At 37.9% G+C, this 27,323-nt stretch overlaps 1 protein-coding gene and 1 non-coding gene across 3 annotated transcripts in view; both read left to right on the plus strand.

Moving 5' to 3' along the window:
* Positions 1–27,323, plus strand: part of Mib1 (mindbomb E3 ubiquitin protein ligase 1) — a 105,484-nt gene that overhangs the window by 30,963 nt on the left and 47,198 nt on the right. For both annotated transcript variants that reach the window (XM_031364963.1, XM_031364964.1), the window contains exons 5-10: positions 1,104–1,170; positions 3,837–4,041; positions 7,675–7,858; positions 13,189–13,333; positions 15,482–15,615; positions 21,798–21,905. In XM_031364963.1, the coding sequence (XP_031220823.1) occupies positions 1,104–1,170; positions 3,837–4,041; positions 7,675–7,858; positions 13,189–13,333; positions 15,482–15,615; positions 21,798–21,905 (843 nt within the window). The remainder of the gene's footprint in view (positions 1–1,103; positions 1,171–3,836; positions 4,042–7,674; positions 7,859–13,188; positions 13,334–15,481; positions 15,616–21,797; positions 21,906–27,323) is intronic.
* LOC116087871 lies at positions 9,940–10,072 on the plus strand. Its single transcript, XR_004117661.1, has one exon. It is a non-coding gene; the product is annotated as a small nucleolar RNA SNORA70 (small nucleolar RNA).

The following is a 27,323-nucleotide window of genomic DNA, read 5'->3' on the forward strand; positions in this document are numbered from 1 at the left end:
TTTTTTGTTTTTTGTTGTTGTGTTTTTTTTTGGGGGGGGATTCTAACTGGCAAAACTTTAATATGAAGATGTATGTACTGTGTGGGTTCAGGCAGTTAAATGAAGAACATATACAGATTGATGGCTTATGTGGTTAATACTATTATTTAATGAGATGTCTTTTGAGGGTTACCTTTCCCTCTCCATTGCTACAAGCAGAGTAGCAGCCCGTATGCTTGTATATGTTTTTGTGTATTATGGATGTATTTCCTTAGAATGGGTATCTAGAGGTAGGATTACTGAGTCAAACTAATACATTAAAATAATTAATCCCAGCCTTTGTCTGGGTCTGGGATTGAGCCACATTTCATGGTTAGTGACAGGGTAGGCTGTTTCAGAGTTGGGTTCTATGTGTGTGTGCCAGTTACCCATTGTTTACACCAGCTACTCTTAGACTTTTTTTTTTTTACTGTATCTTTTGTTTGTTTGTTTGTGGTTTCTTTAATTCACTTCAAAGCTTTCATAAGTAGCACCCCAGCTTGCCTTAATGCCCATGTCTCTTGTAGCACACAATCACAGGAATCTTCTCACTCAGGTACCTAAGTTAGAATGTGGTTTCCTGTAGGACTGAGTGGGATAAATGGGAATTACCTGGGAAGGATGAAAGGCTGGCTCTGCTTCCATTCCTCTCTGCTTCTGCAGGCTGCTTCCTTTTACAGAATTTCCCTCTGACTTGTATTTGCCTTATATCTGTAATAAACGTGTGAAAGGATCAAACATAGTGAGAGTTTTGGTTTATTTGGGATAGTTATTTTAAAATTTCAGGGTGTTGTGCACACCTCAGATATTGGGTGTTTCTGAGAGTTCATTGTGTGCCATGTTATGTTGAAAGTAATGTTGGTGGGCCAGTGCTGGCTGTGAACTTCAAAGTTAGCTAGCTGCAGGCACGTGAGGTCTTTCTGCAGATGAGTTTTCTGCTCTGATAGATGTTCAGAAAGTAGAGTTGACTTTGGCTCTCTCCCAGCACTGCCTCTGCCATAGGTGCTAAGTGGAACTTGTCTGCTTCATACTGTGCCTTATTTCAAGTTTTAATGGATGACTTTTCTGGTTTCTTTTCTTCTTAGTCTGATCTCAAGTGTGTCCAGGATGCCAAAGGAGGCTCTTTCTACAGAGATCATTGCCCTGTGCTGGGTGAGTTAGCACATAAAGAAAATTTCCAAATAATGAGTCAGGTTCATAGAATTAGTATAATGTCTCAATTGGACAGGAAAAAATTGATTATCATTAAAGTTATATAGAGAAATACTTCGTTTCATTTTACTTTTAAAACAATTATTTCTTTTTACGATTTATTTAGGCTCAGAATGAAATGTCATGTCTTGGGAATTGATGTACTGTTTGTGTCATAGTGTATATTTAATACACTTTTAACTGAACTTACACCATTGACATTTTTTGTATTAGGTTATATCAGTGTTGTATCTCCCGTACTACTGAGGAAAGAATTTGACAATTTTGTGACTATAAATACCTCGCGCACGCCTTTAATCCCAGCACTTGGGAGGCAGAGGCAGGTGGATTTCAGAGTTTGAGGCCAGCCTGGACTACAGAGTGAGTTCCAAGACAGCCAGGGCTATACAGAGAAACCCTGTCTCGAAAAACCAAACCAAACCAAACCAAACCAAACAAAACAAAAAAACCCTCACACTTACTATAAAACTAATTTCTTAGTAAAAGAATAGCTTCAAGATCAAGGTAATATAGTAAATATAATTCAAGGAACATAAATGTTTTTAAAGAGTAAAGAAGCCCAATCTGCTTTCCTTTCCAAACTGGTTATTGTTGCTGTGCTGTGCTGGGTCCGCAGTCTCCAAGCACTCCCCTCCCTGGTAGTGTGCGCTTTCATTTGACTTGCCTTTTTGTCAAAACATGCTATTTTCTTTAAGCATGCTTTTATCTCTTTTTAAAGAAGAGTGTAGGAAAATGCACATGCTCTGGCTAGCTCTGACTTTCTTACTTTCTTCTGTGCCTTTATGAGGAAAGTGTGGACTCAACATGAACATTTTGATCCCTCAGTGGAGTGTTTTATGATTTTAAATCTCTGTCCCAGAATCTTTATTTTTAATTGGCCTTACACAAAAGTGCAGATTTTGTTTGTTAAAAATACTAAGCACATTTGAGGAAAACTATATTCTCCTTTAGATTCTGTATTTAGTTACTCTGGTTACTGAGCTCTGGTGCAGTGCAGGAGTCACCAACAAACTGGATTTTTAATCTTTCAGAGCGCTGTGTGTGTGTGACACGTATTTATTTATTTATTTATTTATTTATTTATTTATTTATTTATTTAATGTATGTGAGTACACCATCGCTGTCTTCAGACACACCAGAAGAGGTCATCAGATCCCATTACAGATGGTTTGTGAGCCACCATGTGGTTGCTGGGAATTGAACTCAGGACCTCTGGAAGTGCAGTCAGTGTTCTTAATCACTGAGCCATCTCTCCAGCCCCTGCTGTATTTATTTTTATTTTATGTATGTCAGTACAGTGTTGCTGTCTTCAGACACACCAGAAAAGGTCATTGAATCCCATTATAGATGTCTGTGAGTCGCCGTGTGGTTGCTGGGAATTGAACTCAAGACTTCTGGAAGAGCAATCAGTGCTCTTAACCATCTCTCCAGCTCCCAGAACTCTATATTCTGATGTAGGATTGGTAGTCTTTCATAGATTTTGCTTCTACTTAATTTTTGAGTGTGACTATATTGTTAGAAATTTCTTCTTGATTTGTGGTTTTGCGGATCAAGCCCAGTGCCTTCCATCTGCTTGACAAGAGGTGCAGCACTCAGCTCCATGTACTTTGGCAGCTTATGAGTTATGTTAACTTACTTTTTTTGTGTTTGAGAACTCTGTTCTAAAATCTTATACTCACATGATTACAGTTTTCGTGTCCTGTAGCATAGCATAGTGACTTTAGTTAACAGTAATGTCTGTTTTGCATCTCAAAATAGCTAAAAGAGAGAGTTTGCAATCCTTTTATTATAAAGGATTTTTATTTGAGGTAATAGATATGCTTATTGTTCTTATTTGCTCATTACACATTATATGTATCTATTAAAATATAGTGTATCCATGAATGTATGCAATTATCACATCATTTAAAAATAAACTATTTGATAAAAAGTTTTTAAGGGAATATTAGGAATAGCTGTTGGTCAATAAATGGCGTAAACTAAATGTAAAAAATGGACTCTTACACAAAAACACTACAACTAGTTAGAGAAGATTAAAAAAAATAAAAGAAATGGAAAATTAACATAGACTTCTGTCTTAGCTAGGGTTTCTATTGCTGTGACGAGACACCATGACCATAAAGCAAGTTGGGAAGAAAAGGGCTTTATTCAGCTTCCACTTCCAGATCATAGTCCATCATTTGAAGGAAGTCAGGACAGGAACTCAAACAGGACAGGAACTTGGAGGCAGGAGATGATAACATAGGCCATGGAGAGGTGCTGGTTACAAGCTTGCTTTCCATGGCTTGCTCAGCTTGCTTTCTTACAGAACCTAGGACTACAGGCCCAGGGATGCCTCTACCCACAATGGGGCATCACCCCCACCTCTCATTAGTTACTGATTGACAAAGTGCCTTACTTACTTTGATGAGCTGAACCTCATGAAAGCATTTCCTCAACTGAAGGTCCTTCTCTGACGACTCTAGCTTATGTCAAGTTGATACACAAAACCACCTAGTATAACCTAAGCAGTCTAGATAGCAAGGCAGCGATCGCACAAGCATGACTGCAGCTGCATACTGCAGTGACTGCCTTTTTTCATTCATTAGTTGTGTTTGAAATTCCAGGTGAGCAGAACGGCAACAGGAATCCTGGTGGGTTGCAGATTGGTGACCTGGTAAATATAGACCTTGATCTAGAAATTGTCCAGTCTCTGCAGCATGGTCATGGAGGATGGACCGATGGCATGTTTGAGACTTTAACTACAACTGGAACTGTCTGCGGCATTGATGAAGATCATGACATTGTAGTACAGTATCCAAGTGGCAATAGGTTGGTACCTTGTCCTGGGTTTTGATGTCAAAGTTAATACACAGAGATAAGAGCCTTAAGAAAGCAAGTACTATGCTGAAACTCAGAGTTTATTGAAGTTAGTTCTTAGGCAGTTCATAACAAATTCAGAGCATGTGGGTAAGGCAGTGAGGAGCATGTGTGCGCGCGTGTGTGTGTGTGTGTGTGTGTGTGTGTGTGTGTGTGTGTGTGTGCGCGCGTGTGTGTTAGTGTTCATATACTTATGATGAAAGCTTTTTACATTTAAGATGCTGTGGCATGGTAGCTCATACTTGTAATCTCAGCACTGAGGATATTGAAATAGGAGGATTATTGCAACTTCAAAGCCAGTGTGGTCGTTTGAATGAGAAGCGTCCTCCATAGGCTCAGAATTTGAACGTTTGGTCCCCATTTGGTGGTGATGTTAGGAGGTGGAGCCTTGCTGGCAGAAACACTTCAGTGGTGGCAGGCTTTGAGTGTTCATAGCTCCCCACTTCTGGTTTGCTCTGCTCCCTTTGTATGGTTGAGGTTGAGATCTCCCAGCTTCCTGTTGCAGCTGCCTGCTGCCATTCTTCCTCCACCATTATGGATTTTCTCTGCAACTGGAACCCCAAAATATACTTTTTGTTCTATAAATTGTTTTTGATTCTGCTATTGAACAGAATCTGAATAAAAGCAATTCTATGTGCCATTAACATTAGGTCCAAAATTAGCTAAATATTCTTTATTCATGGTGGACTGTAACAATCCATTGTGAATGAAGAGCAGTAACACTGAAATTCCTCTAGCTCATATCTCTGGGATCCTCTCTCAACTGCACAGCTTTTCTTGCTTTAGACACATGCCTGTCCCTTGGTCTTATCAGCAGTGTAGTATGGCATGCATGGAGAACTGTACCCATTGTAGGACTTTGTGCATTTCCTCCTTTGTATCTTTTTTATACTGCTCCCACATGTGGTGAATAGCTTTCCTTTTTTGTCCTTTGTCAGTAGATTTTACTCCGTTACTTCCTGTAAATATCAAGTTTATGAGCTTTGACAACCTTTTCCCTCTACACTCCATGGTTTGAAGTTTCCTATTTGTTAAAATTTTTAATGACTCTATATCATGATTTTGAGTTCTTGGAGGCTTAGTATATACCTTTTATTTTAGTTTGGACCTTGCTAAAAGCTGTAGTTAAAGGCAGTAGCTAATATGAGTGTCTTTTTTTTTTTTTTTTTTTTTTTTTTAGGAGAGGGATTTTATTTACAGTAGGGAAAACTGCATCAAGTTGTTTGCCTAAGTAAGGAATCTTCTGTGATAATCCAAGTATTTTTGTGTGTGTGCATGTGTATGTTTGTTAGTTGTGTTTTGGAGACGTGGTCTGGATATGTAGCTTAGACTGAACTCACGTTGTAGCCTTGGCTGTTCACAAACTCAGTAATCCTCCCGCCTTACCCCATGCTGGAATTACAGTCATCTGCCACCACCACTAGCTGTGTATCCAGATCTTCAGGGTGCACACAGTCATATCAGTAGGTCTAGAAATATTTTAAAACATATCAATTAGGTCAGAAAAAACCATGAAAGAACACATGTAAGGAAGTAGGAAGCACTCTATGTAGAGGGAGGGAATTAAGCCCATACGTCTGTGTTTAGGTGCTGTTGTGACACTTAGGTCTACAATGTAATTTGGGGAGGTAAAGGACACTGGCTGATGAGAAAGAGTAGAATTTTGTGTATTGTTCTATAAAAAAATTGTGTGTGTGTGTATGTGTGTATGTGTGTGTAAACGTGTACTTCCATTGAAGTCAGAGGACAACTTGCGGAATTTGGTTCCTTCCTTCTATTATAGGCAGTCTGAGGGTTTGAACTCAGGTCGACAGGCCTGGTGGCAAATGCCTTTAGTTGCTGAGCCATCTTGCTGATCCTTGAATATGATTATTAACTATTCAGAGACCCTTTTGCTCTGGGGTTGCTTTAGAAAAAAAATCTGCTTGCATGGTTGTAATGTTTTACTATTTATGTGTATATGTGGCTGCATGAATTTATGTACACCATATATGTGTAGGAGCCATTGGAGGCCAGAGGAGGGCTTTGGAGCCACTGGAATTTACTTAAAGGTGGTTGTAAGCCCTGACTGTGAATGCTGGGAACCAAACTCAGGTCCTCTGCAAGAGTGTGTTTAACCCAGTGGTTCTCAACCTTTCATGATGCTGCGACTCTTTAATGCAGTTGTTCATGTTGTGTTGATCCTCAACATAAAATTATTTCATAACCGTAGTTTTGCTAGTGTTACAAATCCTAATTTAAATATCTGATATGCAATATATCTGATATGCAGCCCCAAAAGCGTAGTGACCCACAGGTTGAGAAATACTGGCTTAACCACAGTCCCAACTTGCATGGTTCTTGGGACCAGGGTTTCTTTTTCTTTTTCTTTTTTTTTTTTAAGATCCTTTTAGATTCTCTTACTCCAGATAAGCACTTGGGATTCTGAACAATGCATAAAAATACAAATAATTTGGGAATTACTTTGACAAGATATCTTTTTTTTTTTTGCACCAGAGTTCAGTGTGTAGTTAAGTGGAGTGTGTTGTGTATGTTTCGGTACATTTGTTTGATGAGATATTAAGTAGTCAGGAAGATGATAGTGGCACAGAGAAATGCTTATGTAAAACAAGGAAGCCATCATTTTTGATTAGGGACATAGCTCAATTGTAGAGCATTCAGCTGGCATGAATGAAGCCTTGGGTTTAATTCCCAACACTGCGTAAATATGATGTATGACACATGTCTGTGATCTGAGCATTTGTGATACAGAGGCAGGAGGGAGGGAGAAGAGTAAGAGTATTCTCAGTATGTTTGAGGCTGGCCTGGGCTGTATGAGATTCTGTCAAAACAAAAACAAAAAACAAAATAAATTTGATTTGTGTATATTTCTGGGAAATTGAACCCAGGGTTTGGTGAGGCCCAACAATGACTATCACTGAGCCCCAGACCAGAATTTTTTTTTTTTTTTTTTGGATACAAGGGTTACAATTATGGAAAACATTAATGTGTGGCAAATTAAAACTAGATAGTCTTTTATCTGTGAGATTGGCAGTGGTATAGGGCAGTGATTTCAACCTTCCTAATCCTGGGATCCTTTTAATATAGTTCCTCATGTTGTGGTGACACCCAACCATAAAATTATTTTGGTACTGTTTCATAACTGCTTTTGCTATTATTATGAATCATAATACAAATATATGTATATATATACATATATATATATATATGCATATATATATATAGGATATCTGATATGCAACTCTCAAAGGGGTCGTGACCCACAGGCTGAGTACCCGTGATATTAGGGATGGATATACTTGATAGGGAGTTTGGCTAAGACAGAATGGTAAATATATACATGTGATCAGGAAACTTTCTTAAACTGCTCTGAAGAAACCAACTCTGTGCGCAATGAGATACATATAGTGTTGTTCTTATGTATTATATGTACTGATAAAAGTTAGATAAAAAAATAAATCATTCAGAATGTAATTCATAGGATTGCTTTATTGTTTTGAAGTAGTGCAGTATTTTTCTCCCTGTACTGTTTAAAGCTATATTGAGTGAATTTACTTGTTCTGAGCCTGGTTCTGCTTTTTGTAGATGGACCTTCAATCCTGCCGTTCTCACTAAGGCAAACATTGTCCGAAGTGGGGATGCTGCACAGGGTGCAGAAGGAGGCACCTCACAGTTTCAAGTGGGTGATCTTGTGCAAGTTTGCTATGATCTGGAAAGAATTAAACTTCTCCAAAGAGGACATGGTGAATGGGCTGAAGCAATGCTTCCGGTAAGTATATGTAAATAATTTGGGAAAAAATATTATGCTTTGCTTATAAAATTAATTAATTAATTAGCTAATTAATTAAAGCAAATTAATTTTAGAAACAATTGGAATTGAAAGTTATATTTAAAAAAATCACTCAGAATGTAATTGCAAAGAAAGGCTGTGCACAGAAAACTGACAAAAGCTAAAGTCAAGCAATTCAAAATCAGCTAAAATAAATTAAGAATGTACCAACATACAGAAGAGTGAAAGAGTAGGAACAAGGTGTTGAACACAAGAAAGAATTCAAAAGAAGAAAAAGATCATTTAAAAAGTGATGATTGGCTGAGGAGATGGCTCATTTGTAAAGTACCTACGAAGCAAGCATGAAGGCTGATCCCTTCATCCAGAGCCTTGTAAAAGCCAAGCATCTGTAACTCCAGCATTGGGTAGCAGAGAGCGGGCAGCACAGCACAGGAGCTTGCTGGCCTGGGAGGGAAGGAATGAGAGAGGGGGGGGAGGAGGAGGAGGAAGAGGAAGAGAGGGAAGGGAGGCGAGGGGGGAGAGAGGAAGAAGGAGGAAGAGGAGGAGGAGGAGGAAGAGAGGGAAGGAAGGAGAGAAAGAGAACTTGACCCTGTCTGAGGGGATAAGGTAGAGGCTAGGGAGAAGTGGTTCAGCATGTAAGGGCTGATGATCTGAATCTATCTTCAGGATCCACATGATAGGAGGAGAGAATTGCTTCTGGAACCTGTCCCCTGACCTCCACTTACACCATGTCATGGGTGCACACACACCTACATGCACACACATGCACACTTGCATTCTTACACATACAATAAATAAAAGTATAATTAAAAAATGGAGAGTGAGCTGGGCGGTGGTGGTGCACACCTTTAATCCCAGCTCTTGGGAGGCAGAGGCAGGCGGAGGCCAGCCTGGTCTACAGAGTGAGTTCCAGGACAACCAGGGCTATACAGAGAAACCCTGTCTCAAAAAAAGAATAAACAAACAAACAAACAAAAAAATGGAGAGTGATAGTGGAAGACATCTGGTTTTTGGCATCCACATGAGGATGTGTGTGTGTGCTTGAGCATGAACTTCTTCATGAACTCATGTACCACACACAGATATACATGCATACTACGTATCACAAATAAAAGCTTTTTAAAAAGTGATGATTAAGCTGGGTGTTGGTGGCACATGTCTTTAATCCCAGGACTTGGGAAGCAGGAGCAAATGGATCTCTTGAGTTCGAGGCCAGCCTAGTCTACAGAGTGAGTTCCAGGACAGCCAGAGCTGTCTGAACATCTGAACAGAATAAAAAAGGTGATGTTTAAGTTGGAATCACACACAGCAAGTGATTACCACAGGTAATGTCTTAGGAGTAACAGAAGCATCCAAAGCATGAAGAGTCTGAAGATAAAGTATATTCGACAGACAATGACATGTAGACAGTATCTGACATATTCATATGTAAGCCCCGTGAAAGATTTGAAACAGATAAAATTTCTTTCTTTTTTGGGCTAAATAACATCTTGTGAATGTCAGCCAGCTGTCTACCACTAAGCTAACATTTGTAATTCCAGCTAAATGTTGTTGAAATTGAAAACAGATTTGAGACTGAACTTGAAAGGAAGGGCACATGACATACACAGGAACCTACTTGGATAGAGTAACTGAGTCTTTGAGGATAGGAAAATTTTTTCCAACTGCTGAGAAAAAAGGTCAAGTTATTGGTTGTAACAGGAAAAGGAACATTTTGTATTGAAAAATATCTCAGGGTTTCATGTAGAAAACAGTGATAATATAATTAAGGAAAGAAAATGTATATTTAGACAAAGTGACTTAACTCTGGGGGTTGTAAATTGCTTTGACTCTGAAGAATTTAAAGGCCCTGTTCCTGTAATCCTGTAATCTAAATAATCTACTGAAGAATGGCACACTGATACATTCCAGGTGACTACCTGCTAGCTGGTCATACTGGATATTTGGTTAATTAATTTGAAAGGGCAACACATACAGTGATTATATATTTTAACAGCATAACTGCAATTGTCAGAAATGAAGAAACACAAGAAGTTTAAAAGTTTGTTTGTTTTTTAGCTGGGCTAACTATCATGAAATACTATTATTTAAAATTATTGAAAGCCTGTTGTGCAATGGCTGCAAATAGCAGCCTCTATGGTAGTACACTCAGCCTGTTGCTTGTGTGAGTTACCCTAGGGGAGTTACCCAGTTTTGGTGGGTATGCCTATTTTTTATTCCAGTGCTGTTCTCCAGGTAGGCTCTAGACAGGGGTCCAGGGACCTTTGAAAAGTCCTAAGGCATTAGTGGCCAGGATTCACATTGGCCAGGTCATGTTTATCTGCACTAAGAATAAGGCACATGATTAGTGTGACCTGTAGAGAGCCACGGTCAAGTTCCTGGCCACTGAAACATCCATACCTAAAAGAAGTGAGACTTCACCACATTTAATGAATTTGAAGACATACTAGCTGAGAAGTGGCTCGTTCCAGATGTCCATGAGATCAAATATATCTATCCCCAATTATTGTCTTAAGGACAGCTGGTAAGGCCCTGCATTCCTGAGGGCTTCCACTGTGTGGGAATTCTACACTCAACTAGTCATGCTCATTAATAAATATTATATCCAGTCTGTGTCTCTGCCTGCCTCCTTGCCTGCCTGCCTGCCTCCCTCACTCTTTCCCTCCCTCTCTCCCTTTTTTCTTCCTTCCTTCCTTCCTTCCCTCCCTCCCTCCCTCCCTCCTTCCCTTCCTCCTTCTCTTCTTTCTTTCTTTCTCCATTTATTTGTTTGCTTGTTTATTTATTTATTTATTTATTTATTTATTTGGTTTTTCGAGACAGGATTTCTCTGTGTAGTGCTGGGTGTACTGGAACTCGCTCTGCAGACTCGGCTGGCCTTGAACTCAGAGATCCTCCTGCCTCTGCTTCCCAAGTGCTAAGATTAAAGGTGTGTTACCACTTCCAGGCTTTAGTCTGCTTTTTAAAAGTATGTATGTGTGAAGATATAGGGAAAGGAGGGGGAGGGGTATGGAAGAAGAACATGCAAATGACTAACTTCAATATTACTCATACTACAGAATAGACAGTCATGTATATTAGTCTTTTTTTTTTTTTATAAAGAAGTAAGGAGATGTATGGACACATTTGTATTTATGTAAAAATATTAGTTAAATATAGCTATTAAAGACAATGTAAACTTTATGTTAAAAAAAATGATAACGGGAGATTTAAGCTCGGTTGTAGAGTGCTCATAACTGGCTCACTATAGTCTGTAGCCCCAGGTTCAGGAGATCTGTGGCCCTCTTTTGGCCTCTGTGAGCACCTTCATTCTTGTGATTCACATATATGCACTCAGGCATGCACATGTTCATTTAAAATACTAAGTAAGTTTTTAAAAAATAAAAACATGATAAACTAAAACCCTATTTCTGACTTTTGTCCGTGAAGAAACCTGTAAGTAATGAGAATGCAGTAGCAGTAACCAGCTTAGTGTAGATTATGATTTCAAGTAACTTCCTCACTAAAGAAGAAAGTTAGGTGAGAATGGGCCTTGTACCAGACAGCAAAAACGGATCAGGAACTTGTAGAGGTGTACTCAAAGAATGAAGAGCGAACTTGAAGAGTTCTCACTGACAGCATGCAAAAGGGTAAGAGAAGCCTGTTCAGCTATACCAATTAGCAGAATTCAGACTGCGAGTCACATAATCCCATTTCTTCATACTATTTATAACGAGAAAAAAAAAGCATATAGACTTTGAAAGTTTTGAAAAGACTTACTCTGTTTTTTAGGATTATTTTGTGTCTTTAAGTGTATATGCATCATGTATGTGCCTGATACTCAGAGGTTGGAAGAAGGCATCAGATCCCTTGGAACTGGATTATGGATGGCTGTGAGCCACCATGTGGGTGCTGAGAATTGAACCTGGTCCTCTGCAAGAGCAAAGACTCTTAACTGCTGAGCCCATTGCTCTAGCTCTCAAGGTTTATTTTTTATGTTTGTCTATCTGTGGATCTGCGCATGTGTGCATGTGAATGCACATGCCTTTGGAGTCTAGAAGAAGGCATCAGCTTTCCTAGAGCTACAATTATAGGTGATTGTGTGATAACCATAGTGGGTGCTTCAGACCTAACTTAGTTACTCTGCAAGAGCAATGTGTGCTCTTAACTGCTAACTCACGAACTTTGGATCCTCATTTTGAACAAACTAAAAAGTTGTTCATGTGACAGCTAGAAATTGAAAAACTGATATTTTATGCTTTATGATACAGAATTGGTGATAGTGTTTAGTGAGTAGATAATAGTATAGATCTGTTAATATATGTTTTGCATGTATAGGCTGATGTAATCTTATAATGCAGAGTAGGTAGGGGAATATATGAAGATTGGCCATGAGCTGTTAATTAATTTTAGCTATTGGAGAATACATAAAAATTCAGTATACTCTTAGCCTCTTAGCTTGTTTGCAGATTCCCATAATAAAATATCAAAGGGAAGACGAAAAAGAAACAAAAGCATTTCATGTAGTATTTATTAAATCTATATATGTGTATATACATATCTGTACCCATATCTATATAAGAGAGAGAGAAGGAATGGGCAAAAAGGCAAAAGCATTGTCTAGAAATGGTCAGATTCCTTTTAAGTAGTTGGAAGAGTCAAACAGGCCAATAGTGTCCAAGGTTGAATCTTATCTTTAGGAATTAGTCAGCTATTTTATTCTCACCAATTTTCAGTTGGCGTGATTCTATAATGTTTTAAGAGGTTGGCTTTTGTAGTTGAGTTTAAAATGGAGCTAATAAAAGTGCTTGTTTGTGGATTAGGTATACCCACGAATGTAAAGGTCTTAGAACAATGTTTGTCATCTGGTGAGAACTCATGTTGCTACTGATAACTGTGCACAGCTCACTTTCCTACTAGATTAAATATACATGTTATTTCTTTAAGAGCAGTTTCTTTAAATTTTTATTTTAAAGTAGTTAATATTTTATGTTTATTAGTGTTTGCCTATATGCATGTATGTGTATCACATGTATACTTGGAGAGGTCAGATGAAGGTGTTTGATCCCTTGGAAGTAGATTTAGTGTTGGTTGTAAGCCACCATGTAGGTGCTGGGAACAGAACCCAGATCCCCTGCAAGAGCAAGTGCTCTTAATGGTTAAGCTATCTCTATTATTCAGATATTTTAAAAAGATAATATTAAGTTTGTGACTAATAATCTATTTGAGTATTGTTATCTCTCAAAATTTTAAAGTTCATAACTAAGAAAAATCAACACTTTAAAATACATAAGGTAGTGATTGCATTTAATAATACATTTTTCTTTTTTAAGACTTTAGGTAAAGTTGGTAGAGTACAACAGATTTATTCAGACAGTGATTTAAAAGTGGAAGTCTGTGGAACATCTTGGACGTATAACCCTGCAGCAGTTTCCAAGGTGGCGCCTGCAGGATCGGCCATCAGCAATGCATCTGGTGGTAGGTTTGCCTTGTTTCCATAAAGATAATACCCAGATCTCTGGCTGGACATGGTAACATATACCTTTAATCCCAGCACTCAGGTAGATCTCTGAGTTCAAAGCTAGCTTGATTTCTAGAGCTAGTTCCAGGCCAAGCAGGGCTACACAGAAAAACCCTGATTTGAAAAAAACAAACGACAAAAGCAGTTCTCACGCACAGATGGTCAAGTCTGCACTTAGCTTTCTTCCAGATGGCATAGACTCACTTGGACATTGAGTACATACTTTGTAAACTTTTACAAAGGGTTTTCCTTTTTTCTTTTCTTACATCCTCCCCTCCCCTCTCTGCTTCTTCCCCTACCATTCTTCTTTCCAGTTCTCCTCTTTTTAGTGTACTGAGTATTCATTACTCTAGCTAAGGTGCTCCTGGAAAGGTTCTATGAATTTATGCTTTTCCTTGGGCATATCAAGTTTCTCTGTACCAGAGAGACAATTGAAGTTCAGTTCTTACCTCAATCAGAAATTGAAAAAAATTTTTTTGCCCCCCCCCCCAAAAAAATCCTCTCTTAGCTTACTTTTTATTTCTAACATTATTGCTAGAAGATGTTTTTCTTCATATATATATATATTTTTGTATTTTTTTTGTATATTTTTACATCAGTTCCAGTAACATTAGAACCCATAGTGTCTTAGGGTTTCCATTGCTGTGAAGAGACACCATAACCAAGGCAACTTTTATAAAGGACAACACTTAATTCGAGCTGGCTTCCAGGTTCAGAGGTTCAGTCCATTATCATCATGGCAGGAAGAATGGCAGCTTCCAGGCAGACATGGGATTGGAGAAGGAGCTGAGAGTTCTACATCTTGATCCAAAGGAAACTAGGAAGAAGCTGTCTTCCACATTGGGTGGAGCTTGAACAATGTAGGATCTCAAAGCCTACCCACATAGTGACATGCTTCCTCCATCAAGGCCACACCAATTCTAACAAGGCTACACTACCTAATAGTACCACTTTCTGGGCCAAGCATATTCAAACTACCATATATGCTAAAATTTGCTGAGTGCTTGACTAAACTTGTTTCTAATGTCCTTCCTTCACATACCCCAGCTTTGTGTGCACAATCTGCTTTATTCTGCATCATTTTCTAAGTTACTGCATGTGCACTTTTGCCATGTAGAAGAGAGGGGACCATAGTAGTAAATGGAATATACCAATAAACAAACAAACCCAACCATTAGGTTAATAGATATGGTGGTTATATTTGATAAGTAGAGGCAAGAGGGATCTGAGTTTGAGGTTAGCCTGGGCATCTTGAAACCCTGTATCCAAAAAGAAACAATAATTTCAGATTTTATTTTGTAATGCTATCTACATTTCTTTCTCTTGAGTTCCTGTTGCAGATTGCTAGTATGCTGGTAACTTAAACTGTGTTGATTTTTATTTTGAGCTAGAAGCATCACGTTAGCTTGGCTACATATAAACTTAAAAAGTGAAGAGTAATTAATGTCTACTCTCAAGTAATTTGGCTTGGCATTCATTTTGATTTTTTTCTTTAACCCCACTTTGTGATTACTTTGCTTTTGATAATGACTGAAAAAAATTAAAAGACTAGAACTTGATATCTTCTGTTATAATATTTAGGAAAAACAGTCAAGTGGCATTTAACAGAGCATGCTCTTATTATTTATATGTTCAATTTCAGTGGAAAGTTGATTTCCTCCTAAAAATGTTTTCCCCGATATTCTAGAGGGTACATTATTTCTGAGTTGTAATTGCTGCTGTGTTGAGTTTACTACAGGGTGTAATGTTCTATTGTCTGGAGTGTAGAATTAAGCTCTAGAAGGCATTCATTCATATCACTCACTGTGTGATTGCCATGCTAGCATGTTCATAGTATCTTTACTGTGACTAAATCTGAAATTATTTTAGTCTGTAATGCTTCACATTTTCTGCATTTACAACTTGAAATACACGATTTGAAGACTCTTAAAATATTTATGGGGTTAAATTTAGTGGAGCTTGGAATTAATGCTTATTACTTGCATGGGTAGCTGTCTGTACACAGTCGAAATTCCATTAATTTAGAAATAGTAAAACAGAGAAAAGTGTTTATTAGCATGAAGAACATCTGTTCCTTTACTAACAGCTTGTTTTGTGCCTTGCAGAAAGACTCTCCCAGCTTCTGAAGAAATTATTTGAAACCCAAGAGTCTGGTGACCTCAATGAAGAGCTGGTTAAGGCCGCTGCCAATGGAGACGTGGCTAAAGTGGAAGATTTGCTGAAAAGACCAGATGTGGATGTGAGCATTTCAAAAACAACTTTGAGGCATATGCAAAAATAGTAATAAAGACCGAAGTCTTTTAGCCAACTAGAATTGGCTCTTGCAGTTGGTAGGGAACATGAACCTATTTTCATTCTTCATGTAGATAGTGTTTTTAGTACTGAATATTGAAACTACCGTCTTTTTTCCAGTATGCATCCTCCTCTTCTAGTGTCAAAAATCAGCTGGGTATACAGGGGTTGGTTGTTCTTTGCATCTGTTATTGTGTAAGTGCCTGGCTATTTTAGTTATTGTAGTTTTGAATATATTTTGAAGTCAGAGTAGTGTAGTACTCTTTGCTTTGTTCTTTCTGCTCTTGCGTGTGTGTGTGTGTGTGTGTGTGTGTGTGTGTGTGTGTGTGTGTGTGTTTTCATAGAGCTTTTAGGCTTTTTCTTTCTTTTTTTTTAGTTTTTTGGTTCTATCAATAGTTGTCAGTGGGATGCATTATAGTTCGTATTGGCTCTTTTACTGTCTTGTGATACATGATGTTTGTGTGATTTCCTGTATTTATGTGTTTTCTTCAGTTTCTTTCCTCAGCAGTTTAGAATGCCATCTTAGAAATCTTTAACCTCTTTGTTCAAATTTATTCTTTGTTCCTTTTTGGGTCCCAGTTGTAACTGGGATTGAAAAGCTTTCTGTTAAGCAGGAGAGGGTGGGTTGGTGAGCAGGGGGAGGGGGAGGGAACAGATTCATTTTTGTTCTTGTTGTTTTTATTTTTATTTTATTTTATTTTATTTCTCTTTTTCAGAGGGGAAACTAGGAAAGGAGATATCATATGACATGTAAATAAAGATAATATCTAAAACCAAAAAGAAAAAAAAAAGAAAAGCTTCCTGTTTAGATGGCTTGCTGGTGGGTCTGCCAGTGCTGCTAGCGTGTTTGCAGTTGTTAATTCAAGTAGATTTTTTGGTGGATTCTTTACAGTTGTCACCCATCTGTCTGTCTTTCCCCTTTTTCCTTGTTTACTTAAATTCCTTTCCTTCTCCCTCCCTTGGGTTTTCCGGACAGGATTTTGTTGTATATCCCTGGACGGTCTCCTGCCTCCGCCTGTAAGGTGTTGGATAACAGACATCTGCCACATTGTCAGGCTTTCTGATTTTCTGTCTACAAAACATGTTCCGTACAGACAATGACAGTTTGACTTTCTATTCCCAGGTTAGATGACCTTTGTTGTGGTGGTTGTTGTGTGTTTGTTTTCCTTTTGATTGTGTGCTCTGTGACTACCAGGACTAGGTAGAATAAATACACAGTCATAGTGACCATCTTAGCCTTGTTTCAAATCTGAAAACCTCGTTTAGCCTGTTTACTGTATATAACCTTTATTATATTGAAATATATTCTAGCAATATTTAGTTTGTTCAGTTTTCATCATAAAGAGATTTTGGATTTTAACAAGTACTTTTTTTTTTAGCATTTATTGAGATGCTAATGAAATTTCTTGGTTCTTCATTTGTTGAGGTAGTATGATCATGTTTATTGATCATGAATCTTGATGTGCTTTTCCATTTCTTTGCCTGAACTACACTGATTGTGATGAATGATCATGTTAAAAGGGATATTTCAGGTCTGTCTGGGCCAGTGCCCTGAGCAGACGTTGGGTGCAAACTGCAGCAAGTCCCACAACACCCAGAGAAAGCTCCACTCCCAGGCACTCTGACATGCCCAGGATCATAGGATCAGAGGTGAGGAGGGCACATCTGTCCCAACACGGGGAGTAACTGGGACCAAGTGGGACCCAGGCACACAGGAACTCCGCCAGACCAGTGGCACGGGTTGCTTCCGGTCTGTCTGGGCCAATGTCCTGAGCAACCTTCTGTGCAAACTCTGCAACCAGTCCTACAACACCCAGAGGAAGCTCTACTCCCAGGAACTCTTAACAGGCCCAGGATCCCAGGATCCCAGAATCACAGGATCCCAGAGACAGTTTGACTCTGAGGAGTTCTGATACAACCAGGATTACAGGAAGGACAGGCCCCAGTCAGATATAGCGAGGACAGGTAGCATTAGAGATAACCAGGTGTCAGGGGACAAGAGTAAGAACATAAGTAACAGAAACCAAAGTTACTTATCATCATCAGAACCCAGTTCTCCCACCATAGCAAGTCCTGGATACATCACCACACTGGAAAAGCAAGATTCAGATCCAAAATCACTTCTCATGATGATGATAACAGGACATTAAGAAGGATGTAAATAATTCCCTTAATGAATTATAGGAGGACATAGGTAAACAGCTTAAAGAGGAAACACAAAAATTTGTTAAAGAATTACAGGAAAACGCAATCAAACAGGTGAAGGAAATGAGCAAAACCATCCAGGATCTAAAAATGGAACTAGAAACAAAGAAATCACAAAGGGAGACAACCCTGCAGATAGAAAACCTAGGAAAGAGATCAGGAGTCATAGATGCAAGCATCACCAACAGAATACAAGAGATAGAAGAGAGAATCTCAGGTACAGAAGATACCTGACACAGCCGGGCCGTGGTGGCGCACGCCTTTAATCCCAGCACTTGGGAGGCAGAGGCAGGCGGATTTCTGAGTTCGAGGCCAGCCTGGTCTACAGAGTGAGTTCCAGGACAGCCAGGGCTACACAGAGAAACCCTGTCTCGAAAAACCAAAAAAAAAAGAAAAAAAGAAAAAAGAAAAAACTGACAGAACAGTCAAAGAAAATGCAAAAAGCTGCTAACCCAAAATTGTGTCCAGGAAATCCAGGACACAATTGGAAGACCGTAAACCTAAGGATAATAGGTATAGAAGAGAGTGACGACTCCCAACTTAAAGGGCCAGCAAATATCTTCAACAAAATTATAGAAGAAAACTTCCCTAACCTAAAGAAAGAGATGCCCATGAACATACAAGAAACCTACAGAACTCCTAATAGACTGGATCAGAAAAGAAATTCCTTCTGTCACATAATAATCAAAACACCAAATTCACTAAAGAAAGAAAGAATTTTAAAAGCAGTACGGGGAAAAAGGCTAAGTAACCTATAAAGGCAGGCCTATCAGAATTACACCAGACTTCTCACCAGAGACTATGAAAGCTAGAAGATCCTGGGTAGATGTCATACAGACCCTAAGAAAACACAAATTCCAGCCCAGGCTACTATACCCAGCAAGACTCTCAATTACCATAGATGGAGAAACCAAGATATTCCATGACAAAACCAAATTTACACAATATCTTTCCAGCCCTACAAAGGATAATAGATGGAAAACATCAACGTAAGGAGCAAAACTACACCCTAGAAGAAGCAAGAAAGTAATCTTTCAACAAATCCACACAAACATAATTCCACCTCTAACAACAAAAATAACAGGAAGTAACTTACTTTTTCTTAATATCTCTTAAAATGAAAATTAATATTACCAACATACCAAATCCAAAAATATGAGGAATTAGAAATTTGTTGGCTATCATTCAGTGGTCTCTCTAATTTGGTAATTGGAGACATAGGTCCAATATTATACAGTCCATATACACTTTGTTTGTTTGTACCTGACAGGGTCTTGCTGTGTACCACGTAATGGTCTTGAAATCATGCTTCTCCTATCTCAGCCTCTCTATTAGTAGGATTATTTGATGTTTTTACTCTGTGCTATGGTTTTCAGAGCAGCTTACATATTTCAAAATTATACAGCCAAAAGAAATGTAAATAGTTAACTTGGGAGGTAGCTTGTAAGAGAACAAAGAGTAAGAGTGAATGCTTTGTTTGATGTTTGTAACTATTGTATCAACTTTGAAGAAGAGAACTTTATAAGTTACTCTTTTTCTGAGATGAATGCTTTTCAAAATCATCACAGCCAATGAACCAGATTTTTACCCTCACCTAATATCTGTGCCACCCTTCACACCACCCTCCAAGCAGAACCATTGTTCATTGAAACAGTTGGTGAATGACTTTATGGATAGACCATCTTAATACACATATCATTTCTTAAATGAATGTAACCTGTTCTCTTTGGGCTGAGAATGAAGAAAATCCCTCCAGTCAAATAGCTTTGATCATAGCAGGAAGTCTGTATCCAAAAATCGTGCCTACAATTTACTCCTTGGTGCAGCAGAACTGTCAACTCTCAGCTTAGCTACGATGGAGGTAAAATCCTTTGGTGATGTGAGGGTCATTGAAGTACAGCCTTATTACAATGAACTACCATGTGTAAAAATTGTTCTTGTTTGGGCTTGTACCATAGTAAGAGCCACGATTTTAAGCTCTACTAAAAACAAAACAAGCAAACAAAAAGACTCTTTATCTACTTATGTTCATTTAAAAATAACTAGTAGTGATATATTATTTTAAAATATACAGTTAATATGTTTGGAGTTATTTAAAATTTATATTGAGAAAAACATACGTCTTTTCAGTATTACTGTAGACAAGCATCTACAGAAGACTGTTCCATTGATTGTTTTATATCAAACAACTTTTATAATACCCATTTTTGTTATAATTTATAAATTTTAAAGAATATGACAATAAAAAAAGGTATTGCAGGTATTGAAAGGGGCGGTCTTTGGGAGGAGTTGGGGTACAAAAGGGAAAAAAGAATGTGATAAAAATACATTTTTAATAAATGTTAACAAATTCAGATAAACTGAAATTATGTATCTTTTTTCATCATGATGCAATAAAACTTTAATCAATAAAAAAAAAGAACAGAAACTTATGCAGATCTGAATGCATTGCTCTTAATTGATACTTGAATCACTAAAAAGTAAGTAACTTCCATCTCTGAGATAGTTTCTGAATTCAGAATCCTGTTTAAAGGCCGTGTTCAAACCCAGCCTCCTTTGTGAAGACCCACAGAGTGAAGGCAGCACAGCTAGCCTTTGTTGAGCATGAGAGAGGAGTGTAGTCAGATTATTAACATCTATGCTGATTAATAGGGCATTTCTTGATTTGCCTATAATATTAGTAATATTTGGTATATATTAGTGGTAGTATAGTGTTAATTTTATAAAACAAAAAGTTCACAAGAAATCCACCAAAAAAACCTACTTGAATTAACAACTGCAAACACGCTAGCAGCACTGGCAGACCCACCAGCAAGCCATCTAAACAGGAAGCTTTTCTTTTTTTTTTCTTTTTGGTTTTAGATATTATCTTTATTTACATGTCATATGTTATCTCTTTTCCTAGTTTCCCCTCCAAAAAAGAGAAATGAAATAAAATGAAATAAAAAGTTCACAAAGAAATCACCACATGTATATCATATATCTTTACATACCATATATCTATTTTCACTTTTGTTACTGACCAAATGAAAGAAATTAGTTTTATTTCTTACTCATGACATTATATATATATATATATATATATACATATATATATATATATATATATGTATATATATATATTTTTTTACTTTGGTACCTTTTCTTTTAATTTTGTTTTTGTGTTTATCTAAATTCATGTTTTATTTTGCACTTAAAAAAATAAATAAAAGGGATATTTCCTTATAGTTTTGTTTTGTATGTTTCCTTGTCTGGTTTTCATATAATAATGCTTGCCTGATAGAGTTTGGAATAATAATTGAAGAGAATTGGTGTTCGTTGATCCTTGTGAGGTGCAGTTGAGTGGAGCAAGTCTGGGAAGTTGCTCCTGACTCCCTCTTGATGTTACTTCTGTCCAGGCTTTCTATTTTGTGAAGAGTCAGCCTTGAGAGAGGATGAGATGGATACCTTTGTCCTATATGTATCCACTAATTTGTTCAGGATCCCCTTGCTCCTTTGCTGTTTTCCATGTTGTCGGCTATAATATTTGCTTTTCATCTCTGGTTTTCAGTATTCCCCCCTGTTATGCCTGTACTGGTACAGTAGAAAATAGGTTTGGAAACTATATGATGTTTGTGGAAATCAACCATTTACATATAAATACTTGATCAAGGAGAAGTAAAGCAAATGTAAAAGCTCTGGAGACAAACATGTAAATATGGCATAACCAAAAATCTGTGGACTAGGACCAATATCTACAGCAAAGTTAATAACTACAGCTTTTGTCTTCCTTATTTTTTAATAATTGTGATGATCTATGTTGTGATATTTGTAATGTTCAATTGCTCTTAAAGAGTTATATATTATACAAGATTTAAAAGTCCATATTTTTTAGCTATTTCTGATTTGTGATGCTTGTTAATATTTTCTTCTTTCCTTTTTTAGGTAAATGGACAGTGTGCTGGCCACACAGCAATGCAAGCTGCCAGTCAAAATGGACATGTTGATATTTTGAAGTTACTTTTGAAACAAAATGTTGATGTTGAAGCAGAGGTATATAAACTAAGCTTGAAAACAAGATTGAGTAAACTTTCTGTAGAAATAATTCTACAAAAGATGGAATTTCATTCTTGAAATTTAATATTCACCTTGTCCAAATTAAAATGAAAAATTTAGAAAAGATAGTTTAGAGATTTCTTCTGTCTGTCTCCGTGTCTCTGTCTTTTTAATGATGCCTCAATACTGCAGGCCTAGCTTCCTACTGCAAATGTGTATGGGATGGGTACACTTGGGGTTGACATCTTTTTGATCTAACACTCAGACATCTTTTGTTCTTACAAGTTCATTATCATTTGCTTATCAGTTTATTATCATTTTTTGTTAACTTTTATAGTGTGTCTTTACCCCTGCATGTACATATGCTTAACTTTGTGTGTATTATAAAAGGGCAATAAATAACTGACCTTAAGAGTTTCGGCTGGGACATCTGTTCTGTGTATGAGATAGAAACATTAGCTTATTTTCTTAACTGTAACATTATGCTAAAAAAAGAGTATCAGGATTGTATTTATTCCGTTTAGACCAGGCTATGGAGAAGTAGTTTTGCCTCTAAACTCTCCTGTGGGAGAATTTAAAATGCTTCAGTTACCAGAGTATCTCTCTAGCTCTTCCTCTTTTTTAAAATTTTTTATATATATCCTTTAAAAATGGTCTTCCTGATCATATGTTTCTTCTTTTTCTTTAATTGTTTTTACTTTATTGGATACCTAAAGAGCTTATGGTGTTTTACCACTAAATAGTTCATTGTTGATGTTGGAATTTTCTGTTGCCCATGGAGAGAGTTTGAATGAATTTTAATTTTTAATCTTTTCTCCCCCCCCCGTTTTTTTTGCAGGAGGAAAGCGAATGCATGTTTGTGCTTATATGTCTGTCAGTATACATTTGCTGGTGCAGGTGTGTGTGTGTGTGTGTGTGTGTGTGTGTGTACATGTGCATACAGGTGTCTTTGGAGATCAGAAGGTTGCATCAGGTCCCTTTGAGCTGGAGTTGTGTGTGGTTGTGATGTAGGTACTGGGATCTGAATTTGAGTCCTTTTCCATGCTCTTAACTACTGAGCTATCTCTCTAGACCCAGGTGCTTAAACCTCAGATTAACATTGAAGAAAGACTCCAACTACATAACATTTATTTTTACTGTGATGTTTTATTATGAATGAGACATATAATGTGATTTTTCATTTGCAGTAATATAAAAGTTGGATTTTTCCTGACTGAATTTAGGAACTTAGATGTGGGTTAAAAGGTATTTTGTTGTTGGACAGTGTGGCACGTGCATTTAATCCAGCACTTGGGAGGCAGACTCAAGTGGATCTCTGTGAGGTGGAGACCAGCATGGTCTATAGAGTAAGTCTAGGACAGCCAGGAGTACACAGAGATTTGTACTTCTCGTCCTCAGGAGATGGCCTACAGAATAGGGTGTAGCTGACTCAGTATCATTGGATTTGCTTTCATCAGTAACTTTTCCCCTGCTTAATTGAATTAATATAAAATAAGCAGCCAGTTAATACTGTAAACATGTAAGACTGGAACTAGAGCTGTGTGCTGTTGGTCGGATGTTTGTAAATAGTCCTTTGGTTTGGAAACTGTTCATTGACTAGAGCAGTGAGGCTCTGACCGGGAAACCCTGACTGTGCTAACGCTTATTTAGATTTCCATTCTGTGTGCTTTCTGCTACTGCAGATTTATATTACTTGTAGAAATAGTGTGAAAAGCAATATTCCTGTGCCATTTAATTACAGTTTCTTGGGATCTCTGCGAAGGAAGGGTAAGATGTAAGCCTTAATCAGACTGTGCCAGTCAATGTAGAGAGAAATAGTGTTAGTGCATCTTGAAGTGAAGTGGTTGGGACGCTGTTCCTGGACACATAGGCACTGTGTTAGCTGTACCCAGTTTAATTTTCCCCATCCATCTGCACTTTGTTGGAACCCCGAGTGCAGTCTCCTTGTCTCCTCTGACCCTTGTTAGACTGTTGATGGATTTGGGAGAGGTGGAGGCTTGGTACTCACCTCTAGAGTTTAGTTGTTTTTTTGTTTTTTTTTTTAAAAGATTTATTTTGATTATTTTATGAGTATGAGTATACTATAGCTGTACAGATGGCCGTGAGCTATCATGTGTGTGGCTGCTGGGAATTGAAATCAGGACCTGGGTGGCTCGCTTGCTCTGACGCACTAGAAGAGGGAGTCAGATCTCATTAGGGGTGGTTGTGAGCCACCATGTGGGTTGCTAGGGTCCAAACTCAGGACTTTCGGAAGAGCAGTCAGTGCTCTTACTTGCTGAGCCGTCTCGCCAGCCCCAAGTTTATTTTTTTTAAAACCTAAATAGATGTTAAAAATCTTGAAGATAAACATAGTATTTTCCCTTATTTTTCCCCACTAAATTGTTCAGAATTTAAAATGGTAAAAACATAATATTAAACATTTTGCTACTGATGCTGTATATGGCTTTACCTAACATTGGAGAAAGATTGCCTTTGGAATAAATTCAATAAAAGTTGTATATTTGCTAGTGTAATTAGTTTTTGTAATGGATTTAGCAAATAAAAGGATGCTTATTATTCAGAACCCAGACATGATACTACAAAAACCCCGTTTCACAAATGTTAAAAGAAAATATTTATTTAAACTATAAATACAACTCATAGTTTGAGATAGACACAAAAAATACATTTTTTTCCCCCTGTAAGAGCTAACATTAGCAGGTGTTTGGCTGGGGATAGACTATGCATCAACTTTCCTTCCTGTTTCTTTGACTTAGGGAAATCTCAGAAAACTATTTCGGAAAGTTAGCTCTGTTAGCTTACTAAGCACAGAGTTACTTTATGTGTCCTCCTTATGTACAGGTTAGAGCATCAGAGCCTGTGGGAGTAAATTTGGGGCCTCTTCAGGGATTTGGGATTTTTTTCCCTTTACTGATAAAGTATCAGGATATGGAAGTTTAGATGAATGTCCTTTGTCTTTAGATAGAATGCAAACATTCTTAGGTTATTAGCAAATTGTGATTTTACTAAGGGTTTTGAGGACTCTTGACTTGAGGCTTAAGCAATGGGAGCAATGTAAGGCTTCACCTTAGACCCTGATTTTTCCTCTCCTTTCCTCCTTCCCTCCATCCCTCCATCCCTCCATCCCTCTTCCCTTTCACTCCTTCCTTTTTTCTTTCATACCCTCTTTCCTTCCTTCTCCCCCCCACAGCCCCATTTGTGTGTGTATATATATATATATATATATATATATATATATATATATATATATATGTATATATGTATATATATATTCATTCCTAGGTGTATGTGTGGCGAATACTTACTGATTGAGCTACCTTTTTTAGCCATAAGCCCAAAATTTAAAGGATATTTTTGCTTCTAAAATGATACTGGGTAGAAAGTTCCATTATAAAAGCTTTAATTTTCTGAAAGGTACTGTTATGGCATGCCCATTGTTACCATTGCTGTATAGCAAGTAAATTGTTTTCATTCTTTGAAAACACAAAATTCCAGTCTTCTGGTCTGTGATAGTATTTTAAGGGAGTGTAATGTGGAGAAGGAGAAACAAAGCATCATTTCTAACATGGCAGTTTGGCACCACTTGTATTTATTCTAACCACACATTTCCAGCAGGCAGGAGGCTAGGTTTCCTTTCTCTCTCTCTCTCTCTCTCTCTCTCTCTCTCTCTCTCTCTCTCTCTCTCTCTCTCTCTTTCTTTCTCTCTCACACAGATGTTACTTTGTCCAATTCTGGTTATCTCATTAATGAAAACAGAAACAAAACTATAAAACTGGGCAATAGGTAAGTGGCTTCAAAATTGATCAGTGTAAAGGAATCATTTTGTTAAATACCAGGATGGGCTCAAGTTTACAGCCATCAAAATGGCTTTAGATATTTGAAATTGCTATTAAAGATCCCCTCACTCTTAAAAAACTGAAACTGTTGAAGACCTGGGATATCAGCTATAGTCAGGAGAGAGAGTGACCCAGAGAAGTATTGTGTAAGAAAAAAGCACCCAGACTCTGTCTCAGAAGATAACCTACTGCTGTGAGGCTTGGCCTCGTCACTCTCCATTAGGCCTCTCACAGAGTCACCTCTCCCAAGCGCTTCTACAGTGGGGGGACCAAGCACATGAACTTTCGTGCTGACAAATTGTTTCCAAACTGTAGCAGTCACAAATATTCAGTAAATGGAAAAGATAAATAGCACAGTGTTTTTCTTCTCCAGTCACAGTGAAGGGAAGGCAGAAGTGGAGCAGAAGGGAAAGGGACAGGCACACCGCAGCCAAGTGGGCTATGGGAGTGAGTCAGGCCTGGCGGCTGGAGATGGGGGACAGTCTGCAAAATCATTTCAAGAAGAGGAACTGTGGACTCTGAAGAGCACAGAGGACTCAGAGAGAAAGTAGATGCATGCAGACCTGTAGGGCACTGTTTTTGCTGATCATACGGCTACGGCTTTATTAGGCAAGATGCTGCAACTTCAGTGGCACAGGTTTTAGAGGGTTGAAAGGAGAGAGAGGGCAGGAGAGGAGGGGCAGTGTTAGGTTTAGTCTCCATCTATGGAGTACACTAGCACAGGGACAGGCTGTGCCACGGGTTTCTTAAGATTAATTCAGAAAAAAGCAGGAAAACTTAGAATTGAAGCTGAGGTAGTGATTTTCCAATTTAGAAGAGAAACCTGAAAACATTTAATTGTACTGTCCTTTTATATGTGTGTATGTGTGTCCTATAATCTTTAATTTTATAAAAATGTTGTTACCTTTAATATCATGTATCAGGGCTTAACATTTTTTTAATATTTGTTTTTACATAAACAACTTTGATAGGGCCTAAATAGCATGCTTCTGTTAGTGGTTTCTTGTTTGTTAGTTTTCCTTTTTTTCTTTCTCTTCATTATTCTCTCTCCTCCCTCCCTGCCTGTCTTCCTGCTTGTCTGTCTTTTAAGATGAGTCTTACTCACTGTATAGCCCAGGCTGTCCTGGAAGTCATTATATAGTATAGGCTAGCTTGAAAATCTGGTCCTCCTGCCACAGGCTCCTTAGTGCTGGGATTATATGTGTGCAGCACCATGCCTGGCTTCAGTTAATAGTTTTCTAATAGCCATAAGTATAATAAATTTATATTCATAAATAATTCCTATTTTTATTTAGTTGTGGTAGTGGATTGATGTTCCCTTTTTAAATGGAAAGGTAAATGTGTAATTTTAAAAGATAGAGGGTGTGGTGAGGTAGCTCTGGTTAAAAATGTGTATTACTTATGGAGAGGATCTGAGTTCAGTTTCCAGCACCCATGTCGAATGTCTCACAAGACCATAACTTAACTCAGGGACTGTAACATGCCTTTGACATTCAAGGACACCACACTCACTTGCACAGTGGTTCTGTAACCAAAGGCTGACACTCACTCTGTTTCTTCCCATCTCTCTCTCTCTCTC

The sequence above is a fragment of the Mastomys coucha genome, unplaced genomic scaffold, assembly GCF_008632895.1.
Source record: "Mastomys coucha isolate ucsf_1 unplaced genomic scaffold, UCSF_Mcou_1 pScaffold13, whole genome shotgun sequence".
In the NCBI taxonomy this organism is placed as follows: Eukaryota; Metazoa; Chordata; class Mammalia; order Rodentia; family Muridae; genus Mastomys; species Mastomys coucha.